Genomic DNA, 24,142 nt, shown 5'->3' with positions numbered 1-24,142 from the left:
GTTTTGTGGGGTAGCCGAGGCACAGGCTCACATGTCGCCAGCCGCATATGCGCCGCAACCACACCAGCGCCTTTCACGAGACTGCAACCTTGCAGCTCTCGCTATTCCGTATTCCCGCAACACACCGGCTTCACCGCGTCTCTGCCCAACTCGATCCTTTCATCTTCCACGCAACCAGCCACGCGGCTCCTTGCGTATACAACTGACCCCGTGCTGAACTCCCCGCCACGAGCGCGTCACTCGTGCGTGCGCAACGGCGACTGAGCTTGGGATACCGCCAATGCCTCCCCCACGATAGCCATGGCCGTCTTTTCAAAACCCATCTCCTCGCATCGCCTGAGCAAGGACTCTGCCAAGGCCATCGTAGCGGACCTCACACGCCTCTACCTGCAGCACCGCACCAGCATATCGCGCGCCGTCTACCTCACCTTGTTCGTCGCCCTGATAAACCGCATCCGCAATGCCATTGCCGAGCAGAAAGCTGCTGCGCTCCGGCGGGCCTCCTCCAAGGCTTCATCCAACAAGACGACCGGGGGCGAAGGCGAGGCCACCGGCAGGAAGAAAGTCGAGCTGAACCGCGACTTCTTTAAGAATCTGCTGCGGCTGCTGAGGATATGTATTCCCGGGTGGAAGAGCAAGGAGTTCAGGCTCGTGATCGGGCATAGTGTGTTTTTGGTGCTGCGCACGATGATCAGTTTGTATGTGGCCGAGTTGGATGGTCGACTCGTGAGTGCGCTTGTGAGAGGAAAAGGGAGGGAGTTCCTGATGGGCTTGGTGTGGTGGATGGGCGTTGCTATACCGGCGACTTTTACGAACAGCATGGTATGTGGCACAACAGGGTGCTTGGGCGCCTGCTAACAGAACAACAGCTGTCATACCATCAGTGCAAGCTCTCGCTTCAGTATCGAACCCGCCTCACAAACTATATCCATTCAAAGTACCTTTCGCAAATGACGTTTTATACGCTCAGCGCCCTCGACGACCGCATCGCAAATGCCGATCAGCTCATCACCGTCGATGTAGCCAAGTTCTCGAATTCCCTCGCAGAGCTGTACTCGAACCTTGCGAAACCCGTACTCGATATCATAATCTACAACTACTCGCTGTCACGGAGCGTGGGTGGCGAAGGCCTGTTCTTCATGTCGCTGTTGGTGCAGATATCCGCAAATGTCATGAGGGCACTGACTCCGCCGTTTGGTAAGTATGTGGCGGACGAGGCAAGATTAGAGGGAGAGTTTAGGTTTCAGCATTCGAGGCTCATTGACTGGAGCGAAGAGGTGGCGCTCTATGCTGGCCATGAGGCTGAGAAGGACACGCTTGACAAGGGGTACTTTACACTGATCAAGCACGTCAATAGGATACTGAGACGCAGGTTCTACCATGAAATCATGGAGGACTTTGTCATCAAGTACTTTTGGGGTGCTTTGGGCCTGCTGCTGTGCAGTGTGCCTGTTTTCTTTAAGGTGCCTGGAACAGGCGGGATGAGTATGGGGGACCGCACCGAGAGTACGTATTACTGTCACATGCCTGTTTCTGAGCACTTGAGGTTTTTGGTGCTGACAATTATCACAGACTTCGTGACGAATCGCCGCATGCTTCTCATGTCTAGTGATGCTTTCGGTCGCGTCATGTTTTCCTACAAAGAAATCACCGAACTGGCAGGTTACACCTCGCGCGTCTCGACACTGCTCGATGTCATCGACGACATTCAGGCCGGCCACTTTGAAAAGAAGCTCGTTTCCTCGGCCGACACTGAGGAAAATGCTGCAGTCCTGCGTGGCCGTGGCACTGTAACCGAGGGCGAGGACATTGAGTTCGTCGACGTACCGATCGTCTCTCCCAACGGCGATGTTCTAGTGCGTAAACTATCCTTCCACGTGAGACCCGGAGACCATCTCCTCATTGTTGGACCCAACGGCTGCGGCAAGAGTAGTTTGTTCCGTATCCTAGGTGGACTATGGCCTGTCTACGGAGGCAAGGTTCGGAAACCGCCGTTTGAAGACATCTTCTACATTCCACAACGACCGTATCTATCCCGCGGCACCCTCCGCCAGCAAATCATCTACCCGGACTCCCTGCACGACATGCACTCCAAATCCATTACCGACAATGATCTCCTCAGCGTCCTCGCCACGCTCAACCTTGAATCCCTGGTCGACCGCCCCGGCGGCTTTGACGCAGAGGCTCAGTGGGAAGACGTGCTTTCTGGCGGCTTGCAGCAGCGCGTCGCCATGGCTAGGTTGTTCTACCACAAACCGCGGTACGCGATATTGGACGAGTGCACGAGTAGTGTGACGCTCGAGGTGGAAAGAATCATGTATGAGGAAGCAAAGAAACTGGGTATCACGCTCATGACTGTGTCGCATAGACGCAGTCTGTGGAAGTATCATTGCCGCATTCTGCAATTTGATGGCCAGGGAGGCTTTTACTTTGGTGGCTTGGATGCTGAGAGGAGAGCGGTGCTTGAAGAGTAAGTCATTCCCCTTCCCCCGTTATCGCTTTTTCCGTTTCTTTTGTTATCTTTCTTCTTTTCGTCTTCTTGATTAGTTTTGCTTTTTTCATTTGTACCTTGCATATGCATGCGGGCTGACACGTGGACAGTGAGAAGGAAGATATCGATCTGCAGCTTAGGGCTGTCCCGGATATCGAGCAGAGGATCAAGGAGCTGGAGGCTTCGTGATTGAGTTGGTAGACTTGATGTGTTGGCGATGCGGGTAGTGGTGGGGGGGTCAATGATTGTTATGTGATTGAATACGGGGGGCCGGATGTATACAAATGTAAACATAGAAGACATTTACATATCATGTTGCCGGAATACAGTAGGCTATGTCCACCAGCAGATCCTGCCTGTGGTTATACTTTTTTGCACGTGTCTCGCTAGTGACTCTAGGTTCTACACTTTTTCCCAACTTGCCCCATGTAGTGCATATACATTCTTCAAGACCATGGCACTGATGTATTAAGCATGGCTTGACAGACAGAAGAGAGCACAATGCGAGGGAGAAGATGCGCTCATTAGGACTAGCGCCGGGTGTGACCGCCCAGCTCGAGCCATCACCAATAAGCCCACGGGCGTGCCAAGACAATGCCTCCGCGGTCTCATGGCTGCTCTATTCCCCTCGCTCCATTCCAACCCTTTTATCTTCTAAGCACAACACATCCGCCACCAGCGCATGCTACATGTCGCGACTGCACTGTTTCCGAGTTGCTTCTTGTGCGTCTCTGCATTTCGCTTCTCCTTGATTTACAACACCCGGTTTTTCTAAAGTCAATTGACCGTAATTGTACTTTGCATTGCCCGCACCAAACCTCCGACGCGTCGTCGCTGCTCCGTACCCGCAATACATTCACGCCTGCTTCTATACGTACACCCGAAAGTACTTCTGCCTAGCATTTCGTAGCTATGGCTACAATAAAAGTCGGCCAAACGGTCGAGACCACCAGTGAGCAGCAGGGTATCGTTCGATATGTGGGACCTATCCACGTATCCGACGGTATCTTCGTGGGCATAGAGCTTACTACTCCCACCGGCAAGAACGACGGGTCCGTACGTGGAGAGCGCTACTTCACATGTCCACCTGGCCATGGCTTGTTCATCCGCGATTCGAGTATCACAGCTATATTATCACAACCAGCTCCACCACCACCTTCTACCCCGAAATCCGCCGCTCCAAAACCAAAAGCTCCAGCAACAACACCCAGAGCTAGACCTTCAAGTGTCATTGCTGCCAGACCCAGTGCTGCTCCCACCAGGCCAGCTGCACCAACCAAGCGACAGTCGGTTGCTGGCCTTCCCTCCCAGTCCGCCCTTCGTGGGCCAACCCGCAAAGCTAGCGTCGCCAGTATTTCCAGCAATCCTCCCGCCGAGAGTTCCCGCGCCGCACAAGCACCTCCCCGGCCAAGTCTCGCCTCATCGGTCAACAGCAATTCGGCAAAAACCGCTCGAGATAACAATATTGAGACACTACAGACAAAGATTCGGCATTTGGAGAAACAACATGCGGAGGATCAGGAAAGACTCCGAGAGTTTGCGCAAATCAGAGACGAGAGGGATCGATTTAATGGCATCATACAGAAGATCCAGGCCAAGTGCCAATCTCAATACAGTGAAATGGTGGAATTGAAAGAGAAGCTGAAAACTCTGCAGCAGGAGAATGAGACTCTTACCAAGACACACCAAGATCACGAAGTAGATCTGGAAGATGCGCTGGTCGACAAGGAAATGGCAGAGGAGAGGGCGGACCAGGCAGAGGCAGAGCTGGAATCGTTGCGCAAGCGGGTAGAAGAGCAGAGCCTCGAGCTTGACATTCTTCGAGAAGAAGCCGAGCTCTTCACCACAGAGATGAGTGAAGAGCAGAAGCAAGAGGCCGGCTACTACCGTTTGCAGCACGAGAACGATCGTTTGAGGAATGCGCTCATTACTCTCAAGGAAATGACAGAAGAGAGAGAGCAGGACCAGAAAGTAAGAATATCCGGGCTGGAGGCTGATCTCTCTCAGCTCGAACACCTGGAGCGGGAAAACGCCTCTCTCCAAGAGCGTGTCGCACAATCCGACTCCCTCATTGAACACTTGAAGCAGCAACTTGACGCTGCTAATGAATGGGAAGACATGGTGGGCGAACTGAGCCACCAAAACCAGAACCTGCAGGATAGGATCGCGGAGCAAGAGATGGTTGTACAGGATCTCGAAAACCTTCGGGAGCTCAATGACGAGCTTGAGGCTCAGCACCTTGAGCAAGAGGAGGATATGCTCGAAGAGCTTGAGCTTAAGAACAGCGAGCTTGCAGAACAGACACGGCAAATTGCCGAGCAGGCCGCCATCATTGCCGACAACGAAGAACTCATCACCAAGTTCCGGGACCTCGTCATGGATCTACAGGCAAGAATGGCAGATGCCGAATCCTCCAAGACTATGACAGAAGCTCAAGTCAAGGACGCCACCGGACGATTCAACGAGGTTATGGATTTGAACCGACAACTCCGTGCTGCTACCGTCCTGTCTACTACACGTGAGATTGAGGCTTCGTTGATTTCCCTCAAAGCCGATCAGCTTGCTGAAAAACTCGAGATTTGGAACGAGACGGAATCCAAGGAGTTCACTCGCAGCGAGTCTCTTCAGGCCTATCTTACTGCGGAGAGGATTGTTGGCAAGTCCGAATTGCTCATGAACGTACTAAGGAGCACAACCCGTCAGATGAGCAATGGTGGCCGACTGGATGACGCTTTGCCTAGGCTTGTTTGCAGCCAGTCCATCAGCCATCTCGAGGTTCTCAAGGATGGCAGCAACCGCCTTTGGACCGCCATTCGTAGCCTGACGCTGGCTGAGTTTGCAAACATTGGGCCAACTTACCAAGAGCTGGTTACTGTGGAGCAAGTTCTCGATCAAGGCCTCAATGCTTTGAAAGCCGATACAGTCAACTTTGACGACTTTGCTGGGTCTCTTCTGCGCTCTACCAAGACTCAAGATGCCATCTTATCAAGCCACCAGGATATTCTTGCCGAGCGACCAGAAGGCGAGCTGATATCTAGGATTACCTCCATCCATGCTCGCCTCGATTACATCGCCTCTATGTATGACCTGGCGACTTTTACTCTCCAGAAGATTCCTGAAAACATACTCGAAGAGTGTGAATACACTCCTGACCATTTCAAGACACCAATAGACACTACACAGGGTGCAATCACAGCTGCGTCTAAGTTGCTGCGAGTTGTAGAAGCGCTGGCTAAAGACAACATGTATCCCCGTCTTCCAGAAGGCCAGGACGATGCCATTCGCTTCGACGAGGGGTTAGCACAGGCTGCGGATGGAATTGCTGCCTTTACCCGAGGTCTCGTTGATGAGGTTGCAAAGTGTATCAGTCTCTCAGACCCAGAGTCGCTGACTGAAGGCGAAATCGCCGCGATGAAGGCCTCTATAGATGATCTGGATTCGAAGCAGCGCTCCATCTTCGTGTCAGCGGGCTTGAACAATCTCACATCCAGCTTGCGCCACTGGACTGACCATGCTTCGATACTTTCAAACAACATTGAGATCGAGCATGGACCTACGCCGTGGTCTCAGAAGGCCAAGGAGGTCGAGGCTGCCCGCAAGAAAGATGACGAGGCTGTGCGTCAATTGCAGGCCCTCACAGCGGAGCACCGTGCTACTGTGCTCAAGATTCACGAGCGTGAGCAGATCATTGCTACAAAGGAACTTGAGATTGAGCACCTATCGGCTAAGATCCGAGATGCTGCTTCTAAGACTGAGGGTGTTGAAGCTCTACAAGAGGAGCTCGCCCAACGTCACGAGCAGATCATGGAGCTTGAGGAGCAGAACAGAGCCCAGGCGATGGACCTGGAGGCTCTGAAGGAGCGTCTGGCCAATGTTGACGAGTCTAGACGAAACGACCCTGAGCTGACCACGGAGAACACCACTGCGCCGATTGAGCAACCCCAGCAAGCCGCCGACCCCCGGAGCGTTCCAGGAGGACTCAAGACGTTCATCGACGCTCTTCAAAACGAGAACCATTGGCTGCGCGAGCGCCAGCACAAGGAAGCATTCGACCGCAACTTCAGGGAAATATTTAGCACCATGGACCACTCTCGACATGCCGCGCAGATGCCATCAATGTCCAGACTTGACGCACTCGAGCTGGCCTGGCTTACCGATGACGACTCTGAAGGCGTGGAAGCATCCTCGCGAACATCCAGTCCTATTCCAGGCGACTCGAACTTGGCGTACCACATTCCCCATGCACATGCCTATGGCCGCCCTAAGATGTCGGCTCTCGAACTCACGCATATCAGCCTCGGCTGGGAAGAGCGTGCGCACAGCCATAAGCTGGCTTTGGAGCAGGCCGAGGAGGAGCTCATGCTCATGTCTATGATTCAGGAAGATGATGATGATTTATCCTTTATTGCTCCGTAGAATTGCTGCAAACACAGGTTTGGAAAATTCATGTCGCATCTGGGGCATCGTGGAGGTTTGATGGGTTTGTCTGCTTGCTGAGATCGAGTTGTAGTCGACAGTTTGCATGGAGATTATTGAATCACGTTTGGGCATAAAGGCGTTTGGACACATATACACACACCCTCTCTCTCTCTTCATATGTGCATATAGAGAGAGGGCACGAGAAAAGCATTTGGCTGCCTTATTTGCGGCAAACGGCGTTTTTGTCTTTATGTTCTGGTTCTTCTGCATTCTATATATCTATATTCTTTTTTTTTCCTGCGCTGCGCACGAGAGATACCCATGGATTGCATTCCTTTTCCGTTTGCAATTCTCACAAATTAATAGCATAGCCAGATTCTTTTGTTTTGTTTTTCTTCTTCCCAAAAAAAATGAAGATGAATGATGGTATTGATTATTCTTTTCTCGAAATTCTGTTTGCTTGTTGTTATTGACACATGTGCTCGTTCGTATGCATATGTATATATATATATCCAACTTTTCGATTTTTTTTATCCTTCCTTCCTTCCTTGAACTTTTTTCTTTTTCATTGAACGCATTTCGTGGAAAGATGAGAAGAGAAGAACGATACCAAAACAGACAAACGTACACAGCCTAATCCACAGTCCCCCACTGCGGTGGCGGCGCACCATTAGCACCAGCACCGCCCTCAATTTGCCTAACCTCCCTCTGCCTCTTGACATTCCTCTCGTAAAACTCCTCCTTCTCCTTGAGCATCTTGCGCTCGACATTAGCTCTATGCTCGACCTCCTGTTTGCGCTGCTCAATCATCATCTGCTCAGCATTCATCGCATCGCGCATCTTCTGGTCCTCGAGCTCCTGGCGCCGCACCGCCGCATCGCGCTCCTGCTCAACCAGCAGTGCATGCCACGAGGCCTTTTCGGCGCGGCGGATGCGCTCGGCCTCGCGCAAGCGCTGGACTTCGAATTCGTGTTTCTGCTGCTCGAGCGCCGTGTAGTGTTTTGTGGCTTTGGTCTGCAGCGCGAGCTCCGCGTCAAGGGCTTCGGATTTGCGGCGCAAGGCGTCCTTGTGGCTTGTTTCGTCCATGGAGCGCGAGTGCTCGAATTTCTCTTTAGAATGCCGCATGTACAGGTCGTGCTCTTTTTGCTGGTCTACGAGCTTCGCGATGGCGGGCGGGATCCCTGTTGCGCCGACGGGTTGGAGCGCCGATGACGAGTAGTACATGGGTATGCAGGATTTGTCGCGGAGGAGGTCGAGGAGAGCGCTGCGGATGGGGATGCGTGATGGCGCAGGCAGCACCTCGACGTATGAGTAGGGCGAGTAGTGGAGGCCAGAAGATGCGTCATGGTATATGTGCGCTTTGTCGTTGATGTCCTGCCATATATCTGTTTCCAGCAGCGCTTCTGTAACGGGGAGCGCGCTATAGGCATTGTCGAGCGCGAGGAGGATACACGACTTCTCGTTGCGGGCACGGAATTTTGCGTTTGCGCCGTTGGAAAGGAGAAGCCGGATTACCTGGCGGAGGCGAGAGCGCTGAACGGGAGAGTTGACGGTAGCATTGAGGCAGAGTTCTCCGAGGGCATTTCGGCCGCCATGGAGTCGAGATGGGTAGTTTGGATCGTGGCCGTAGTCAATCAGGACCTTCACGGCCTCCACGTTCAATTCGCGAGCTGACTCATGTATGCTACCGTCGTTTCCTGGGGTATGCGGGGCTAGCGCTTTCGCAACGGTTTCCCCGGATAACGTGCCACTAGCATAGAACAGTGCCGATTTATTCCACGTATCTCGAGCGTCGATGTCCGAGCCCCGCTCTAGCAATGAACTGACTATGGCATGGCGACCCTCACGCGCGGCGAGCATTAGGGCCGTCGTTTCCGAGCAAGGCGATATATAGCTCACGGATGCACCGGATGCGAGCAGGGCGGATATGGCAGCATCCGAGACGCGCTTCTGTGGTTGAGCTAGCGCCCAGTAAAGCGCGGGGACTGATTCCGGATCCGCATTTGGATGGAGTCTTACGGACACTGTGGCATCTGCATCAAGGCCATGATTGAGTAGCAGCTTGATGAGAGCGTCACTGCGCGGGTAGGCCGTCATGGCGGTAATCAGAATCGGAGTCTTGTTATGTCCGACCGCAAGGTCATCAACGGAGCATCCATGATCGAAGCACGATTGTATTGCCGGGACGACTACATCATCCTCCAAATTAGAGCTTAACAATGCTGGGACAATGATGTTGAATTTGGGATTGTTAAGCATGAGCTTTTCGAAGATGGCGGGGCTATGCTTTTGTGCTGCAAAAACAAAGCAGGCGCCATCTGCCGTGTTGACATCGGCACGGTAGGAAAGTAAGCGGTCGAGCAGGAGCTCGGTGCTGTTGCCGCCGGGCTCCTTACTAAGGACAGCACGCAGGGCGGCGTCGATGGCGAGTTGATCGACGCCCCGGTTGAGTAGTTCATCCGATATTTTGTCAATGCTGTCATAGTTCTCGGTAAGAGAAAGGCTGTTGTCAGTAAATAGTGTCCGAAATGCTCTGGTAAGGCTGGGTTGTGATGCTGGGTGTTTTCCACTGAGAAGTAATGCTGTTAGCGAGCAGTCTCCCGAAGCTACTGCAATAGTTAGAGCCTCGCCATTGTTGTGACTCACAGAAGCGCCTTGCCCTAACAATAGCTTAGTACTAGTTGTGTCCTTGGTCGCAACCGCGTGTCGGGTTTCAGCGGCAAGGGCTTGGTCCAAAGAGTCTTGTGGTACTCCAAGCTTCAAAAGCGCGTCTAGGATTGGTGCCTTCTTCTGCGGATCTTCCAAAGCAGCGGCATGAGCGAAAGCGGTACTGAGAAGTCCAGGACTTGCAGTAAGAAGTCGTTGAACAATGTCGATGTTGCTCGGGCCACCATTGATAGCAATCTGTAAGGCTTGTCCAGCCGGCTCATCTTTGATGCCGTAGCTCAGCAACAACTCGATGATCTCAAGGGTTTTTTCATGTCTTCCAGTTTTTGGATCGAATGCAAGAGGGAGAGCTGTCGAAGTCGACGAAGCTGTGGGCCTTGCATTGCAGAGCAGACGCAAAAGAGACACGTCGACTTGGGCAACGGCCAAGGAAAATACTTTGCCGTTTTCATAGTCGACGCTTGCACCCTTGCGAACCAGATCCGTGATCAAGGCCAAATCCCGCTCAGAAGAGGTGTCTGCAATTGCGTCGACTAGAGCTTGATCTACACCCGGGCCACGTGCTCCATGTTCAAGTAACAAGCGGGAGATGTTACGTCGCTCAGATGCACTGAATCCGTTTTGGAGGAGCTCGAAGAGTTTCGACAAGGATTCCGGCGATGGACGAGTACTGAGGAGCAACTGCAGGCTTTTAAGATCCTTGTTCAAGACAGCGGCATGAAGTGCACCGCCGTCGTTGGAGTCGACTGGCGCGTCAGCCCCAAGAAGAAGCTCGATCAGCTGGTAATCTCTTTCTTTGGTGGACTGGGTAAGCAGCGGTCCAAGCGGTGAGCCTTTGACGCCTTTCTGTATCAGTCCATTGACTACACAGTATCTGTCGGAGTAGGGTGCATTGCGTGGTATCGAAGCCAGTGCAGCGACCGCGTGTTGCTGTGCCACTGGGGTCTGGAGAATAGCATGCACCAAAACCCAGTTTGAATTTTCCAGGGCCTCTCTCAGACATTCCGCTTCATTCGTTGCTGTTGAAACGCCATAACTAATCATCATTCTGGCCCCGGCTGTGTCATTGCCACGTACAACGCAGATGAGAAAGTCAGACAAACCCCGGCTGTCTGGGGGAAGGCCACAGCAGAAGAGAAGTGGGAGGAAATGCAGAGTTGCCTGGCGTGTCGGCAATCTCATAGTGGTGTCGAGTGCATGTTGCAGATTGGCGGGGGTGAGGCGAGTAGGGCCTGCAACCAGAGCAACCGCGAGCTTGTAAAGGTGCCTTCCGATGGCCATGTTGAGAGCGCTCGCGGAATCAAAGTTTGGATCAGCGCCATATGCTATTAATAGTGATATGACGGCATCAGAAGTCTGCTGTACTGCAGCAGGCAGACAGGATGATATGATGTTGTTGTGGAGAGGCTTCGGTGCTCGCAACAGGAGCCGAACAAGATTCAAGTCGTTTGAACGCACTGCATTGGCCAGTGAATTGGGAAAGTTGTTAAGGTCGGCGCCGTGCCGCAGCAGCTCTGATATGCATGGCTGGTCATTCGCAGTGAGTGCCGCTTTGAGTGCCTCGTCCAATGTCGTCTGGTCAGCACCGGAGCTGGCGAGGATGCTGACACCGTCGGCCTTTCGCAGGCTCGCGGCCTGCTGCAAGACTGTGCTCCGACGGCGCAACGAGGTGTTGGCTTGGGCCCCGGATTTCTTCTTCTTGTCGAGGGTTTCGATGATGTTGACTTTGGCACCGAGGTTGAGAAAGGCTTGAATCAAGCCGGGCCCGGTCGAAACATCACGGATGACGGCGGACAGGGTCTGATCAAGCTCGTCCTGGGAGAATTGGATGGCGTCGTGGGCTTTGTCCTTGTCCTTTGAGCTTTTGAAGATGCTCTTCAGCACGCTCTTGGTCTCCGGGTTCTTTGCTCGGCGTTCCAGGAGAATGCTTCGTGCGCGTGCATGGTCGTCCTCGCTAGCCACGACGGCTGGCTGCGTGGGGGCGGGAAGGACAGGCTGACGGGAATCAAGCGGAATGACACCTGCAGCTCTGATGAGCTCTTGCAGGCCGACTCTTTGCTCCATGGTATCAATCCAAACGCTAGCAAGAGTGTGGTGAGCACGGCTAGCATGAAAAGGCGGGCGGGCGTGCCTCTAAAGGCATACGTCTATTCGGCGCTGGCTGTCGTATACGCGTCAAGCTTGAGGCGGAGCTGCAGAAGTGCCAAGGCACACCGCTGGCCGCCACGCTCCGGCCCAAATGGCGATGCAAGGACCCGAGTGGTCCGCAGCACCGGCTCTGCTGGCGCCTGTACCTGAGGCTTTTCAGCGCATGTTCCTTTTGTGCGCCGCCGGTCAGTGGCAGGTGGTGACGCGGAGGGTCGGAGGCCGCCTAGTCTGCATTGGGGCCGCACGTGACCCCGCCATGCTTCGCCAAGGAGGGCTTAGCCTGGACATTTCGGGCACCGGCGCACTAGGCTCCTTTGGGCTGCCGCTAAGCCCCCGCGAGCCTAGAGCCAATCGCACCTAGGACGTCTCAGAATTATTGAACCTTAAGCCTAACCTTGTCAAACCTTCTTTTGCTTGTTGTGTCTTGACGTTTTCCACCCCCCACGGAGCCCACACGGGTGCACAGCCGGATCTACAGCGCACTCGACATCGCCAAGTGTAAACCAGCGCATGTGCCAATCGCCATGCCATGCTACATCGCTGCAACTGCTTCGTCAACGCAACTTGGGCCTTGAGGCAAGACAACCCCTGACACCTGGTGAGCCTCTAGCGATCGATGGTTGGGCTTTCACACGCGACTTCACAAATCTTGGGCATAACCAAGTACCCGGTCTTGCACAACATGGAAATAGCAGCATAATGCCTGTCAATTGCAGCCGAGCATGTAAGCGAAGGTCGATGGCGACTGTTTCAGCCTGCTCTGGACTCCAAGGACCATACACCATGTCTCCCGTACTTCGGTCCGCCATCTTGCCTTGCGTTTGAGGATCGTAGCAGACACTGCAGGTATTCAGGCACCGTTTCAGCACCGCCATCAGCATCTACAAAGTTCCGCAGACGCTTGCTCGAATTGGAAATCCCTACGAAATTCTGCAGGTAGTCGGGCGCCGTTTCAACCCCGTCGCCAATGTTTACAAACTTTCTTCCCGGCTAAGAATCCCTGCAGCTCTCTGCCACCGCTTAGACAGAATCGCCGTGTGCTGATGAGTAGATGCTCAAGCAAGCCTGAGAGACACTGCGACCTTGGACTTGAGCGCCGCCGAATACGAGACGCATTCAAAATCACCGCGGCAAAAGCAAGTTTGCATTGCGCTGATTCTCCTGCCAATCTCTACCCCGGATCTTCTTCAACGTTTTTCAGCAGCCCGACCCGTTACGATAAGCCCTGCGCGAATCTTACGTGTCTGTGCGGCACCTGTCAATGCGTCGCCCTTGAGGACGGGAACTCTTGTTTCAACGACCGTTTGAAGATCTTAAGACAGTAACATATTCTCCTATTGCCAGCACAAATGCCGGGCTCGTCTACGAGCATTGCATCTGCGAACCGAGGGCCCGACCTGCGATACCCTCCAGACATGTCAAAATCTCCTTTATTAACTCGCCTGAGCCCCTGTAAATAAGCCAGAAAAGGACCGTTCGCGGCCGACAACAAGATATATAAGATTGGACGTGTTCGCCAAAGACGAACAAGATCATCTTCAAATCTCATCTCATCTTCATACCATCGACACACACTGTCTCCTTTATCTTTCGCTCTCTTCAGCTCCGGTAGCTCCATCTTAGCTTTTCGACTTGTTGTTTTTCAGACACATTCATTGTCAGATACCCGTCAAGATGCGCACTTCTTCCGTCCTTCTCGCAGCATTGTCAATGACTTCTTGCGTCGTTGCATCTCCCTTTCGCATTCGAGACCCTGCTCCGCAAGGCCTTGAATTCCGTCGAGATGTTGTCAGCCACTCGGCTCGGTCCGCCTCGAAACAAAATGATAATGGCTGCGACTCTGGGTCTGATGCTTGGCCTCCCCGCGGGGATGGAAAGCGATTTGCTGCGTGGTGCGATATGTCAAACGCCAAGCTACCCTCTTCGGCTCTCAACGCCCCAGCATCAGGCGAGAAAGTGTTCCTCATTGCGCTCGGCAAGGGAACTCAGAACTACACATGCGCCGACACAACCTCTGCGCCAGTCGCCGATGGTGCCCTCGCCAAGCTCTACGACGTCAGCTGTATCGTTGCTAGCAACCCCAGCATCAAAACTTCTTCTCTCCCTGCCAACATTCCATCCATTGGCACACATTTCTTCCACGACCTCAAGACACCTGAATTTACGCTTTCCAACATCGGCGTCACCATGCTGCAGAAGGTCCAGGATACCCCTGCCCCGAACCCAGATCAAGATGTCAAGTGGCTGAGGCTCCAGACCGAGGCTACTGGCACCACCACCCAAATCAAGGAGGTCTACCGTGTGCAGACCTCGGGTGGAGTCGCGCCAAAGACTTGTGCCGGCAAGGTTCCAGGACAGGTTTTCACCGTCGCGTATGAGGCTCAGTACTGGATGTTTGCCTAAGGGGGACTTGATGTACCATGTACGAGCAAAAGAAACCCTCCTCCAGAGGAGTTTGTCAGGCTAAGTGATTAAAAAGAACGACGGGGTTCTCGGCTTTGGATTCCGATCTCCCACAAAGTCCTCTTTTCTCTCTTATCTGAAGTTTTTTTTTCTCTTTCGCTCAGACACAAACATCATTCCAGTCCATCCGCGGTGGCATCAGTGAAGTTGTAGGAAAAGGCAAATCTTTTTGTTTCATTTTATATATCCATTTTCTTTTCGCTCGTTTTGCTGTTACCATATTGTACATGGCACAGCTTCAAAGTAGGAAATCATACGCCTTATCTACCACCAACTTTCTCCTCTATGATTAGTTTTGCATCAAGTATGCAGTGTGCAGTCTAAATCGTCAACAACTATCTTAGAGTTAAGCTTTCCACAAGGCTTCCCAACACATTGATATTAGCCCAACACAAGTCCCGATCCGCATAAACTGACGTCCAGATGCCAAGAAGTGTCGTTGCAATGACAAGCGTTTGGAACCCGGGTGTGGCTGGCCCAAACTCCACATTGTGTCCCGCCACGCGGCGATTATGCGCGTCTTAACACCGCCATGGTGTCTTGAAACGAAACGACGTCTTGGTTTGCGCTGGAGCGTTTTTTGTGGGGGTGAACAATGGATGTGTCGTGGTATGTGTTTTTCCGGAATATGGCGTCACGCGTGCTGCAGCTGAAGTGTTGGCAAACTGTGCTTTTTTACTTGGTACGTACATGAAGACGATCTGGACAACTGGATTCTCGGGCTGAAGATATGCACGATATTGTGGCCAATCGAACGTCATGTTGGGCACACGCGGGGTTACTAATACTTGATGGATATTTTGCACGACACATTTTAGCCAAGTACACACAAATTGCATTATTTGCAGGTCGCTTCTCGCGAGAAAAGAAAAAAGGGACCAAAGTATTTACATGGAACCGCGTAATCATCGTCATCATCATACGGGGGGAAAAGAAGAACAGAGTGTTACCACTAATTTGCAACAAAGCTGGTCTCCTCTTCAAAAAAAAGGATGTTACAGCAGCATCTAGGCCTTTGACCACGAAAAGTCAACAAGCACACCGTTGTGGTCACTCAGGATCTCGCCCTTGTCGGACAAAAACATGTTGCCCGCGTAGGCGAACTTGGTGGCGCTCAGCTTGACAGACGACGAGCCGCGGTACCAGACCTTGTCGACAATCTCGCAGTCGTTGGTGGTAGAGGGGTTCTGGCATAGGAGTGCGTCGGCGCCCTTGGCGGGTGGCACGCCCTTCTTGATGAGCTCGACCCAGACATCGGTCATGCCGTTCTCGTCCTTGAAGACGGCGGGGATGTCGTCGGTGCGCGTGTAGCGCGAGTTGGAGTCGCCGAAGACGAGGACTGGGTTGCCGGCTGAGTTGGCCTTGATGTAGTCGGAGACCTGGCGGAGGTTGGCGGCCCTGGCCTTGTTGTCGGCGGCAGTGGTGCTGTTTGGTTTGTTAGTTGCTCGGTTGGAACACACATGAAGATAGGAGACTTACCCAGCATCGGCGTGCAAGTTGTACGCGTCGATGATGACGCCGGGAGCAAACTGAACCTTCATGTAGGTGAAGCCCTTGGGGGTGAGGCAGTCGGCACCGCTGTTGGAAGATATGTCGTCAGTAATCGAGTCTCTGGCAAAATTCGATGGGGGTAACGTACTCGAAAGTGCTGCAAGTGTTCCACTTGATCCTCTTGAAATCAGTGTATGGGTAGTTGCTCAGGCTGTTCAAGCCGCTACCAAAGGGCACGCCGCCGCTCGTAGGCGTGCGGTATGGGTGCTTGTCGTTTGCGTAGAGGGTAGCATGGTAGTTGAAGTCCTCCTGGACGTGGATGAGCGAGATGTCGTACTTGGTGAACAGCTGTCCAATGCGAGCAGTGTTTTCCGTCTTGTCGCCGGGCACGTCGTTCCCGTTGAGAATCTCAGGGAGTCCGGCGACGTTGAACGTCAGGACATTGAATGTTCCCGAGTTCTGAGCGATGCTCAGAGGGACCAGAGAGGCGAGGGCCAAGGCCGAGGTAAAGAAGGTATGCATTTTCTAGAGTGTTGCGGGCGTGTTGAGTCTGCCGTGCAGTCAAGCCTCCATGGCTGCTGGTATAGGCCTACTCTTATACTTCGACCAAGCTCCACGATGTCTGGCAATATAGTAGCCTCGCGGGCGGGTCCCAGGTAAGGTCAGGCGCCTCGAAGCGTCATAGCAAATGGTAGGTGGAGAGCGTGGCATGTGCGTTTTCCGCTGCACCACGTCGATGAAATATTCCAGGCATTATCGGCGGAGCAGTACGTTTGTAGTATGGACCAATAGCTGAGGCCGCTCCTTCGCGGTTAGCGTGCCCGAAGTTAATGCGAAATCAGCCGGCATCCCAGTACACGTGTGGTGGGAATGCAACATTGATGGCAGAACAAGAAGGAGAAGGAGTCGCGATCTCCAGGCACCTAGACGTTTTGAGCGGGCAACATATGCGCCATGGTGATAGCATTTATTTCCAATTGCCTGCTGAGGGAGGTCACAGCTTGGCAGCGCCTCCTCCCACCCTGACCCATAATCCATCGGCCTGCACCACCGCCTTGCCTTGTCGATCCCTCATGACGGCCCTTATCCGCATCTTGTTTCCCTTATCCTCCAGCACTTCGGTCTCGATGCCGACAATTCCTGGGCAGAGCACGGGCGCTAGAACCTTGGTATCCATGCTGGCCGTGACCAAACGGCCCTTGAGCACCTCGTGCGCCGGCTTGCCGTCCTTGAGCTGCAGCCGCCATTGGTCTTCGCCGACTTTCATAAAGGGAAGGCCGTGGTCGAGCACCATGTTCGCAACGAGAATGTAGCACATGGCCTCGTCCATGAGCGTGAAGAGGGCGCCGCCGTGGCAGATGCCCGGAAACCCATTTAGCCCGGTGCCGAACTTGACCAGGGAGAGCGACTTGGTGACTTTTGCGCCCGCCGCGGGTTGCTTGTACACCTCGACCCAGTGCTGCACGCCATAGTTCGCGCGCATTGTATCGCGACAGAATCGGTCCGTATCTTCGCCAGGCTCGGACCCTCTTTCCCGGCTGCAGGCTATCCATTCGGGCGAGGTAAGGTACGGTGTAGCCCATGTCAAGGGCGCGAAAACGTCGACATAGTTTGATGAGGTTGTCATGGTGAGCTAGTTGGTAGTGAATGCGCCGCAAACCACACGGCAAGGCTGGGCACCCAATTTATTCATCTTCGCCGCATTGATGGGATTAGTATTCAATCGTCAATCAGGCTGCCGCGCCTATTTTTGTTGCCGCTATGAATTGCTTATGGAAGCAAAGTGTTGACTGATCAACCAGCGCAGGTTGCAACAAAAGGAATCTTGCCTCTTTGACAGACGCCACGCCCGGCCGCGACACGGCGACCTCTGCACAACCGACGATCATCTTTTCCGGCTTTGTTTGACTCGTGTGGCGTGGATTGTCTAGTAGAAGCGCGATAGGCCAAGAGCGCGGATTGAAAATAAGACAAGTGCACGTACAAGAGTGAGATTGATGGAATGAGCGCGGAGCCTTGGCGCCCTTAGCGTGCTTTGTTACCTCTAAACTATGTAACAAGTCCCCCCCCACCGCTATCAAGTTCCACATCATCATCTCTTTTAGGATTTGCGTGATTTCAGCCACGCGCCTCGGCATTGCGACTGGCTTGTATCCGTGGAAATTGCCACACCAATCGCCCAATCGGGGTGCTGAGTTGCCAATTATGTTTACTTAGTACTTTGCTTGCTTATGCACTGACCTACTTATTGATTCCCAGCCATGCTTAGTAAAACAAAAAAAGATGAAGACGGCTGCTATCTCGGCATTATGTCACTCACTGCTACCTCGATCTAGTATCCTGTGTATGCGGGTATTTTTAAGCGTCTCGGCCCGTGTGTCTCGTACGTGTGTGCCGCTACGCCGTGAGCTAATGCCTAGATTACACATGTGCAGAGGCTAAAATTCCTTCTAGAAGCAAATTCTCCCTACGTATTAACGCTTGGATAATCACTGTTATGCATGGAGACTTAACTTACATAACCCCTGTTACAACTGTTGCATGGTAGCTAGCGCACTACAATTAGAAAACCATAATTTGAAAGCGGAAATCAACCACTCTATAGTGCGTCTACTGATATTATTAGTAATACAGAGCGGGTTACAGCAGGGGAGATAGTCTAGAAACTTTACAAAGATCCTTGAATTAATTTCAACGTCAGGAAAAATATTCATTCGTACCGGCGAGCCACTCTTCAATCTTTGTGACATCTTTGAAGCCGTTCAGGGAATTTACTTCCTTGGTAATCTCTTCCTCCTCGTCTGAATCATCCATCATAAACCATTCATGCTTGAAGATCGCCTTTTCTTGTGGTGCGCACCCATCAGGACGCAACCAGCTGAAAATGGTGCGCGTCGCATTCTCTGAAACACCTTCTTTTTCACGATTCAAACCTTCCCACACAATAGGAACTGTGCATTGAACTTGGGGTTTGCTCGAATGATCATAAGTTTGGCGGGAGCATTGCAATAAGGATGGTGACTCTGATTCTCCCTTTGCGCAGTTCCAGACGAACGCTTGGTGTTGAAGTTCATGGCCTTCACAATCTTGGTGGACCTGTACTTCGAGATCAACATCATTCTTGGGGGTTGTTCCAAAAGGCTTCCATTGGCAAATCGGGACTCGAGTGTGGTTTCTCGACTGATACAAGAAAAGTAGACGACATTCGTCGGCGCGCTGTATATATCCATCAACCACAAACGGCCTAGACACAGGCTGCTGTATGAACGATTGGATTGTTTTTGTCCACGCCGCGCATTCAAGATCGATTGGTATTTGTCCATATTTTATATGCTGCAGGAGTTCTTGTTGGAGACCGAGGATGGTACTGCCCAGCCACATGCACGCAACCTCGGGTCTTCTCTCCATACACATGCGCCCAAGAATCGACGGGTTTTCGCCTGCCAATGATTTGATAGCAGCGAGCGTTCCTTGAAACCAGGGTGTTATCGCGTTGCATTCTATGCTGTGTTCATAAAAGACGCTGAGCAGTAGAGGACGTATGCCGTTGATTTTGCAGCTTAATGTGAGAAGTCTGTCAAGGTGTTGCCCTCCAGGTATAGCCGGGGGTAATGATAAGTCCGTGTGATTATCGATCAGGCCCTCACTTGATTCTTTCTGTGTGCCGATATTAGGACATGGCAATTGCAGTGTTTTATGGCCCATATACGGGAGCAGGAGGACGGCAGCTAAGGCGGCATGGCTTTGATCGATGATGTTGTGACGTTTACAAAATGTATTCAGAAAGCCGAGGGCTTCTGAGAATGTAGATGCAGGGCCTTGACAAAGCGAGACAGTCAGCTCTGGGTACAGTAGAAATTGTGGGTTTGATTCGACACGAAGCGACCACGGTGACGAAAAGGAGGATCGACTATTGGCTTGCCAGCCCTGGCCTTTTGCCAAAACGGCAGCCCACCATCGAGCTTCTTTTGGGCTCGCAGGGCCAATATCCACAACTATGGAAGGCTGCGAACTATCAGATTTTATCGTTGTGTCGTAGTGCTTTGCCAGGCTGTCGGTATAGGTGAGAGAGCAAGGTGGCGGCATAATTTCCGCCCAACGAGCCGATAGGATGTAAGCCCACGCCAACACGAGGATCACCAAATAGTCGTTTTGTGAAACAAACCACGAAGTGGAATAGAAATCAGTATGAGCCAGATCGGAGATAGAAAGCAGAATCGGGTCCTTCCGCGCGACCTCGAGCTGCACCCGGCGCCGGAAAGAAGGAATGCCGCGGGCGCATTTTGCTGCTGAAGATGCCCAAACAGAGGACCCTGAGGCGGTTAACCTGTCAGAGAATTGTTCCAGCTCAAGGTTCTGTGGGAAGGCCGGTAAGAGAGGAAATGTGTCTGTCGTGAAAAAGCATTGAGGAGGAAGCTTCGTATTTTGAATCACAAGAGAATGAAGTTGAGCCCAGGATTCAAAGCCAGCCGCATAGATGCGTCGAAATTGCTCTTCACTTATTCGAACTTGATCATCCATCATTTTGAATGAGAAATGAGGTTGAAAGAGCATTGATGTGCATCAGGGAGGAAGCCTGCTTAGATATTGCAAGGTCTAGGCGTACTTACTGGTAAGTAGGCTAGGCTAATACTTACGGGAACCCCACAAAACAACTGGCATCTTGCCTGATCAAGCGCGCCTCTTCCCGCTCAAACCCCACAACATTTGCCTTATAATTTCTTTAAACGTTTTATCTCCCGTGCATCTATCATGGAGCACGCGTTTGGATGGTCGCGACACCACAAGCAAAGCATATATTCATTCCCGGCGTCTTCATGCCCGCCTGCTTGGCAAACCTTGAATTTCCTTCGACAGCCAGAAGCTTCGCATGTATGATAGTTGTGCTCGTTGTTGGCATGGTCGCATACTTTACACACCCCTGTCCTTCCAGAACTCGCTGACATTTTCTTGGTGTCTCTTGCGTCTATGTTAGTCTACATGGTTCCCCATTATGCATGAGTTGTAAAAGCTTACATTTAATGCTGCAGGTAGAGATGGTGTGTTTTTGCGTTACTTAGAGCACTTGTAGCTGTAAAAAAAGTGGCAGTTATTTCCTGTGTGGTCGCTGGCGGGAATCGCTGGATAGCTCATGTTGGAGTGCCCGAAGCCTCATTAAATACCGAAACGCCTCGTTCGATGCAAGACGCAAGCCATGTCTGTCTGTACGTATGGTGATTCAAACTATGCTCAGCTGATCTTGAGATAAGCGTGCTGTGCTGCATGTCTTGGCTCATCGTGTTGTTCCACAATACTGCCATAGCATACATGCATTCACCAGAGTCGTAACCGGGTTTCAAACTTTCAACGCTCGAAAGAGGCAATAGCGGGGGCATGGCTTGCCAAGGATTTTGCCCTGTGCTGTTTCTGTATACATGCATAGTTGTTTCATTCAGAAGAGTTAGTCACATTCTTTTGGTCAGCCCACATATGCAGCACTGTCATGGGATTGGCTAACTATGTAGCCCTAGTACTTCACGATCTCAGCTCGGCAACTATTGTTCAGCGCCCATGGGGAACGCCACCCATATCCACATACTGTTGGTGTGAGCAGTTGATTCAATGGCCGTGCAGCTGATCAATCGCTGACTCATAATGGATACTACTTTCAGAGTGCCACTCTTTAAATGCCTAAATTTCCTACTATTTAGAATTATTCTACTCAATGGCCTTGAACAGATTTATAGTAGCGTGCTTTAATGAAAGGTTTACTGTTACTATCTTTTTCTTGAGAAAAGTCGTTATTTTACGTAGCGTTACTATAACGTGGTTCATAAGCGAGCGGACACCCCAAGCGAGCGGACACCTCCCCACCAGCGCGTTAACTTCAACACGTTATCACAGCCTTTTATCACAGTCAATAAACTATTGCAATATACTAAATTAATTATTAGAATCGCTATTATTACTTGCACTATCTATCTTAACTGCGCAGGTGCGAGCGTTGTGTCTAATCTGCTTGCAACGCCCGCACCGCCGCTCTCCTCGCACCCTCTTCGACGCACTCTCACCATCACCACGACTGCTACCCGCCTGTTCAGCTAATACTTCTTGTACTTCGCCTATAGTAAGAGTCTCTTCTGTCCGTACGTATCACCGCTTGCGGCTTTTACGCTTATTTGACTCGTCAAGAGCCGCTCAAAGCGTACCCATTTCCTCCATCATAAGCGTCATTTTATGTGCCATTTGCTGGGCCCCCTTACTCAGCTACGCGATCTGCTTAGTAAGTGAATTGGCAGAAGATCCACGGCGTTTTCTCACGCTCTCTTGAATGAGACTAATTTGAGACTCAACTTCGCGCGCGTTGCGTGGTGTCTGCGCCTGCCAGGCAGCTACCCGTCGTGGTGATTGACGAGGTGTCTGCACCACTACATCAAGCTTAGATAGCACAGCCTGTGGGTCGTGTGGGACTAGACCAGCACCTCTGAAGCCAGCTTGGATATTCTCCTTCGTGATAGACTGCTCAAAAGCAGCCTTAAAGGCTAGTAGGAAGGTTTCCTTGCTAATATAGTGGGTGCGGTTGCGTGCCAAGCCTAAAACAGCGTCGCCATACTTGCGCTTCAACGGCGAGAAGCAGGCGACGTCAAGGGGCTGCAATAGGTGAGACGAGTGTGGAGGCATGCAGAGAAGAATAATATTCTTCTCCTTGCAAAGATCTTGAAAATCGATAGAGCAGTGGCTCTCATGGCCGTTGATAATAAGCAGTCGATACCCACCCACAGTATGCCTCTTTGTATAGGTATCAAAGTGCTCTAACTAGGCAAGACCAAGCTAATTATTCGTCTAGCCATTAGCACTAACTTCAAGAACCTAGTTAGTAGGCAAATCCTTAAACTAGACGTTAATAAGCACCTTGCTCGCAAAGACAACGAAGGGTGGTATCTAGCGACCTAACGCGCCCACGCCTTAGATTACAGTAACCCACTCACGGTTGCCTGGCTGTATCCGCTTCTTTTTCCTATATCCTTCTAATACTGTAATTAATAACTATAATAAAATCTTGCCTATTATAAAGCTAGTTTCGTTAAAGTTATAGATATCGTTGTCTACAATACCCCACTTCTGCTTTGTCGCCTAGACTAAGTCGAACCAGCGCTAGATAGCCACTAGGTCCTCGCAGGCGGCTCGCTGGTGATTATAGGGACGGCTCTAGCGCGTACGGAGCTCAGCAGTCCGCCTAACAAAGTTATCAACCCAGTTCTTGCCAACAGGGTTGCCACCACGCTCCTCTAACAGTTTATCAGCCATTGCTCGAACCTCAGCCTTTGTAGGCGCAAATCCTCGCGCAGACTCTTCAAGAATACGCCTAACAATAGCCTCCTCTTCTAGCTTATTCAAGCGCTTTGAATTTGGTTCGCAGTCGCGTCGAGAGTGTCTTCTAGCGCGTTGGTAAAATAAAGTTATTTAAGGGACGCTATAGATCTTAGCAGCACGTTTAACACTCTTTACACGTTAGGAATTAATATCAGAAATAGCAAGTTAGATATTAGCTTTAGAAAAAGTTTGTTGAATCTGATGTGGTTGAGACATAACGCGTTGTAGTCTGAACGTCGACGCGCTGGTGGGGAGGTGTCCGCTCGCTTGGGGTGTCCGCTCGCTTATGAACCACGTTATAGAAAACAATAATAACTATAGTATTAGCATTATTAGCGACCTGAAATACAAGACGGAATGCTCACAGAGGATTAAGTCACAAACACGCTTGTGTTTAGCATACTCCAATCTATCATTAGCGTGGTTAGATTATTTTTCCATTCTAGTGAATAAAAAGATGTGGTGCAAAAAGGCTAACCTTCTTCACCATGCAGAAGGTCAAGTAGATATATCCCGACAAAAGACATTATAATTTCAAGCATATATGCCAATAGCCCCACTTATCATAATACAGCTGATAAGTTTTGAATAATATAGAATTTGCTTGTTTCGTGTTATTTCATTATAGCTCCAGATAGCAGTGTAGCTTGCTAGGGACACAACGAATACGAGCTCCTTCGTGGCTGATGGGGTTTGGACTGCGCAGCTGTACTATCTTGGCGCATCAATTTTGCGTTATTTAAATCTTCAGTTTCTCAGTCTCGGCGCATCGGCATACTATATCGAAGCTTTCAATCTTATACTATGTACGCGCATACCGTTTTGAATAGTGAACTATCTAGATAAATCCTATGTCTACATCCCGCTCTTCACCATCATCAATTATTGTCTGTAGCCTTGTATCGCGGCTACCACCTATTAATTCTCGCTACATGGAGACCACGCGCCTATGGGCGGACCTAGACACGATTCAAGACCGCATATGTGCTGTTAGTGCCACAAAGGAGGACACTTAGAGGATTAGAGAAAGAAGGTACCGGTTGAACTGCGAACTGCAGGTGCACGAAGCGCTTACAGAACCAAAGAACTGGCTACATGAGTCAAGCCGCT

General features: G+C 51.4%; 7 protein-coding genes across 7 annotated transcripts; 3 read left to right on the top strand and 4 right to left on the bottom strand.

Moving 5' to 3' along the window:
* Positions 1–211: 211 nt before the first annotated feature.
* Positions 212–2,834, top strand: SETTUDRAFT_166833 (uncharacterized protein). Its single transcript, XM_008023456.1, has 4 exons — positions 212–822; positions 870–1,506; positions 1,573–2,470; positions 2,602–2,834. The coding sequence occupies exons 1-4, from the start codon at positions 301–303 to the stop codon at positions 2,678–2,680; spliced, it is 2,136 nt and encodes a 711-aa protein (XP_008021647.1). The 5' UTR covers positions 212–300; the 3' UTR covers positions 2,681–2,834.
* A 2,853-nt stretch (positions 2,835–5,687) lies between these two features.
* SETTUDRAFT_166832 (uncharacterized protein) lies at positions 5,688–7,082 on the top strand. The gene has a single exon (XM_008023455.1). It carries the CDS (start codon positions 5,735–5,737, stop codon positions 6,905–6,907), a length of 1,173 nt encoding a protein of 390 aa, XP_008021646.1. The 5' UTR covers positions 5,688–5,734; the 3' UTR covers positions 6,908–7,082.
* Positions 7,083–7,543: 461 nt separating this feature from the next.
* Positions 7,544–11,641, bottom strand: SETTUDRAFT_101865 (uncharacterized protein; the record flags this gene model as incomplete). The annotated part of the gene is made up of 1 exon (XM_008023454.1): positions 7,544–11,641. The coding sequence occupies one exon, from the start codon at positions 11,639–11,641 to the stop codon at positions 7,544–7,546; it is 4,098 nt and encodes a 1,365-aa protein (XP_008021645.1).
* A 1,977-nt stretch (positions 11,642–13,618) lies between these two features.
* Positions 13,619–14,128, top strand: SETTUDRAFT_62459 (uncharacterized protein; the record flags this gene model as incomplete). Its single annotated transcript, XM_008023173.2, has 1 exon — positions 13,619–14,128. A coding segment is annotated over one exon (510 nt), but the record flags the coding sequence as incomplete, so codon positions are not given.
* Positions 14,129–15,195: 1,067 nt separating this feature from the next.
* SETTUDRAFT_36448 (uncharacterized protein) lies at positions 15,196–16,201 on the bottom strand (the record flags this gene model as incomplete). Its single annotated transcript, XM_008023115.1, has 3 exons — positions 15,196–15,613; positions 15,668–15,766; positions 15,828–16,201. 3 exons carry the CDS (start codon positions 16,199–16,201, stop codon positions 15,196–15,198), a joined length of 891 nt encoding a protein of 296 aa, XP_008021306.1.
* Positions 16,202–16,673: 472 nt separating this feature from the next.
* SETTUDRAFT_101761 (uncharacterized protein) lies at positions 16,674–17,306 on the bottom strand (the record flags this gene model as incomplete). Its single annotated transcript, XM_008023453.1, has 1 exon — positions 16,674–17,306. One exon carries the CDS (start codon positions 17,304–17,306, stop codon positions 16,674–16,676), a length of 633 nt encoding a protein of 210 aa, XP_008021644.1.
* Positions 17,307–18,376: 1,070 nt separating this feature from the next.
* On the bottom strand, positions 18,377–20,200 carry SETTUDRAFT_102233 (uncharacterized protein; the record flags this gene model as incomplete). Its single annotated transcript, XM_008023452.1, has 3 exons — positions 18,377–19,238; positions 19,389–19,521; positions 19,693–20,200. 3 exons carry the CDS (start codon positions 20,198–20,200, stop codon positions 18,377–18,379), a joined length of 1,503 nt encoding a protein of 500 aa, XP_008021643.1.
* Positions 20,201–24,142: the final 3,942 nt, after the last annotated feature.

The sequence above is a fragment of the Exserohilum turcica genome (genome assembly GCF_000359705.1).
Source record: "Exserohilum turcica Et28A unplaced genomic scaffold SETTUscaffold_10, whole genome shotgun sequence".
NCBI lineage: Eukaryota > Fungi > Ascomycota > Dothideomycetes > Pleosporales > Pleosporaceae > Exserohilum > Exserohilum turcicum.
This window is presented reverse-complemented; position numbering and strand designations above follow the sequence as displayed.

Excerpts from the sequence above, each read along its gene's own strand:
- SETTUDRAFT_166833 (XM_008023456.1), top strand. The coding sequence starts at position 301 with ATGGCCGTCTTTTCAAAACCCATCTCCTCGCATCGCCTGAGCAAGGAC. Across the intron at positions 823-869 it reads CGACTTTTACGAACAGCATG|CTGTCATACCATCAGTGCAA; the intron begins GTATGTGGCACA and ends ACAGAACAACAG. Across the intron at positions 1,507-1,572 it reads TATGGGGGACCGCACCGAGA|ACTTCGTGACGAATCGCCGC; the intron begins GTACGTATTACT and ends CAATTATCACAG.
- SETTUDRAFT_166832 (XM_008023455.1), top strand. The coding sequence starts at position 5,735 with ATGTATCCCCGTCTTCCAGAAGGCCAGGACGATGCCATTCGCTTCGAC.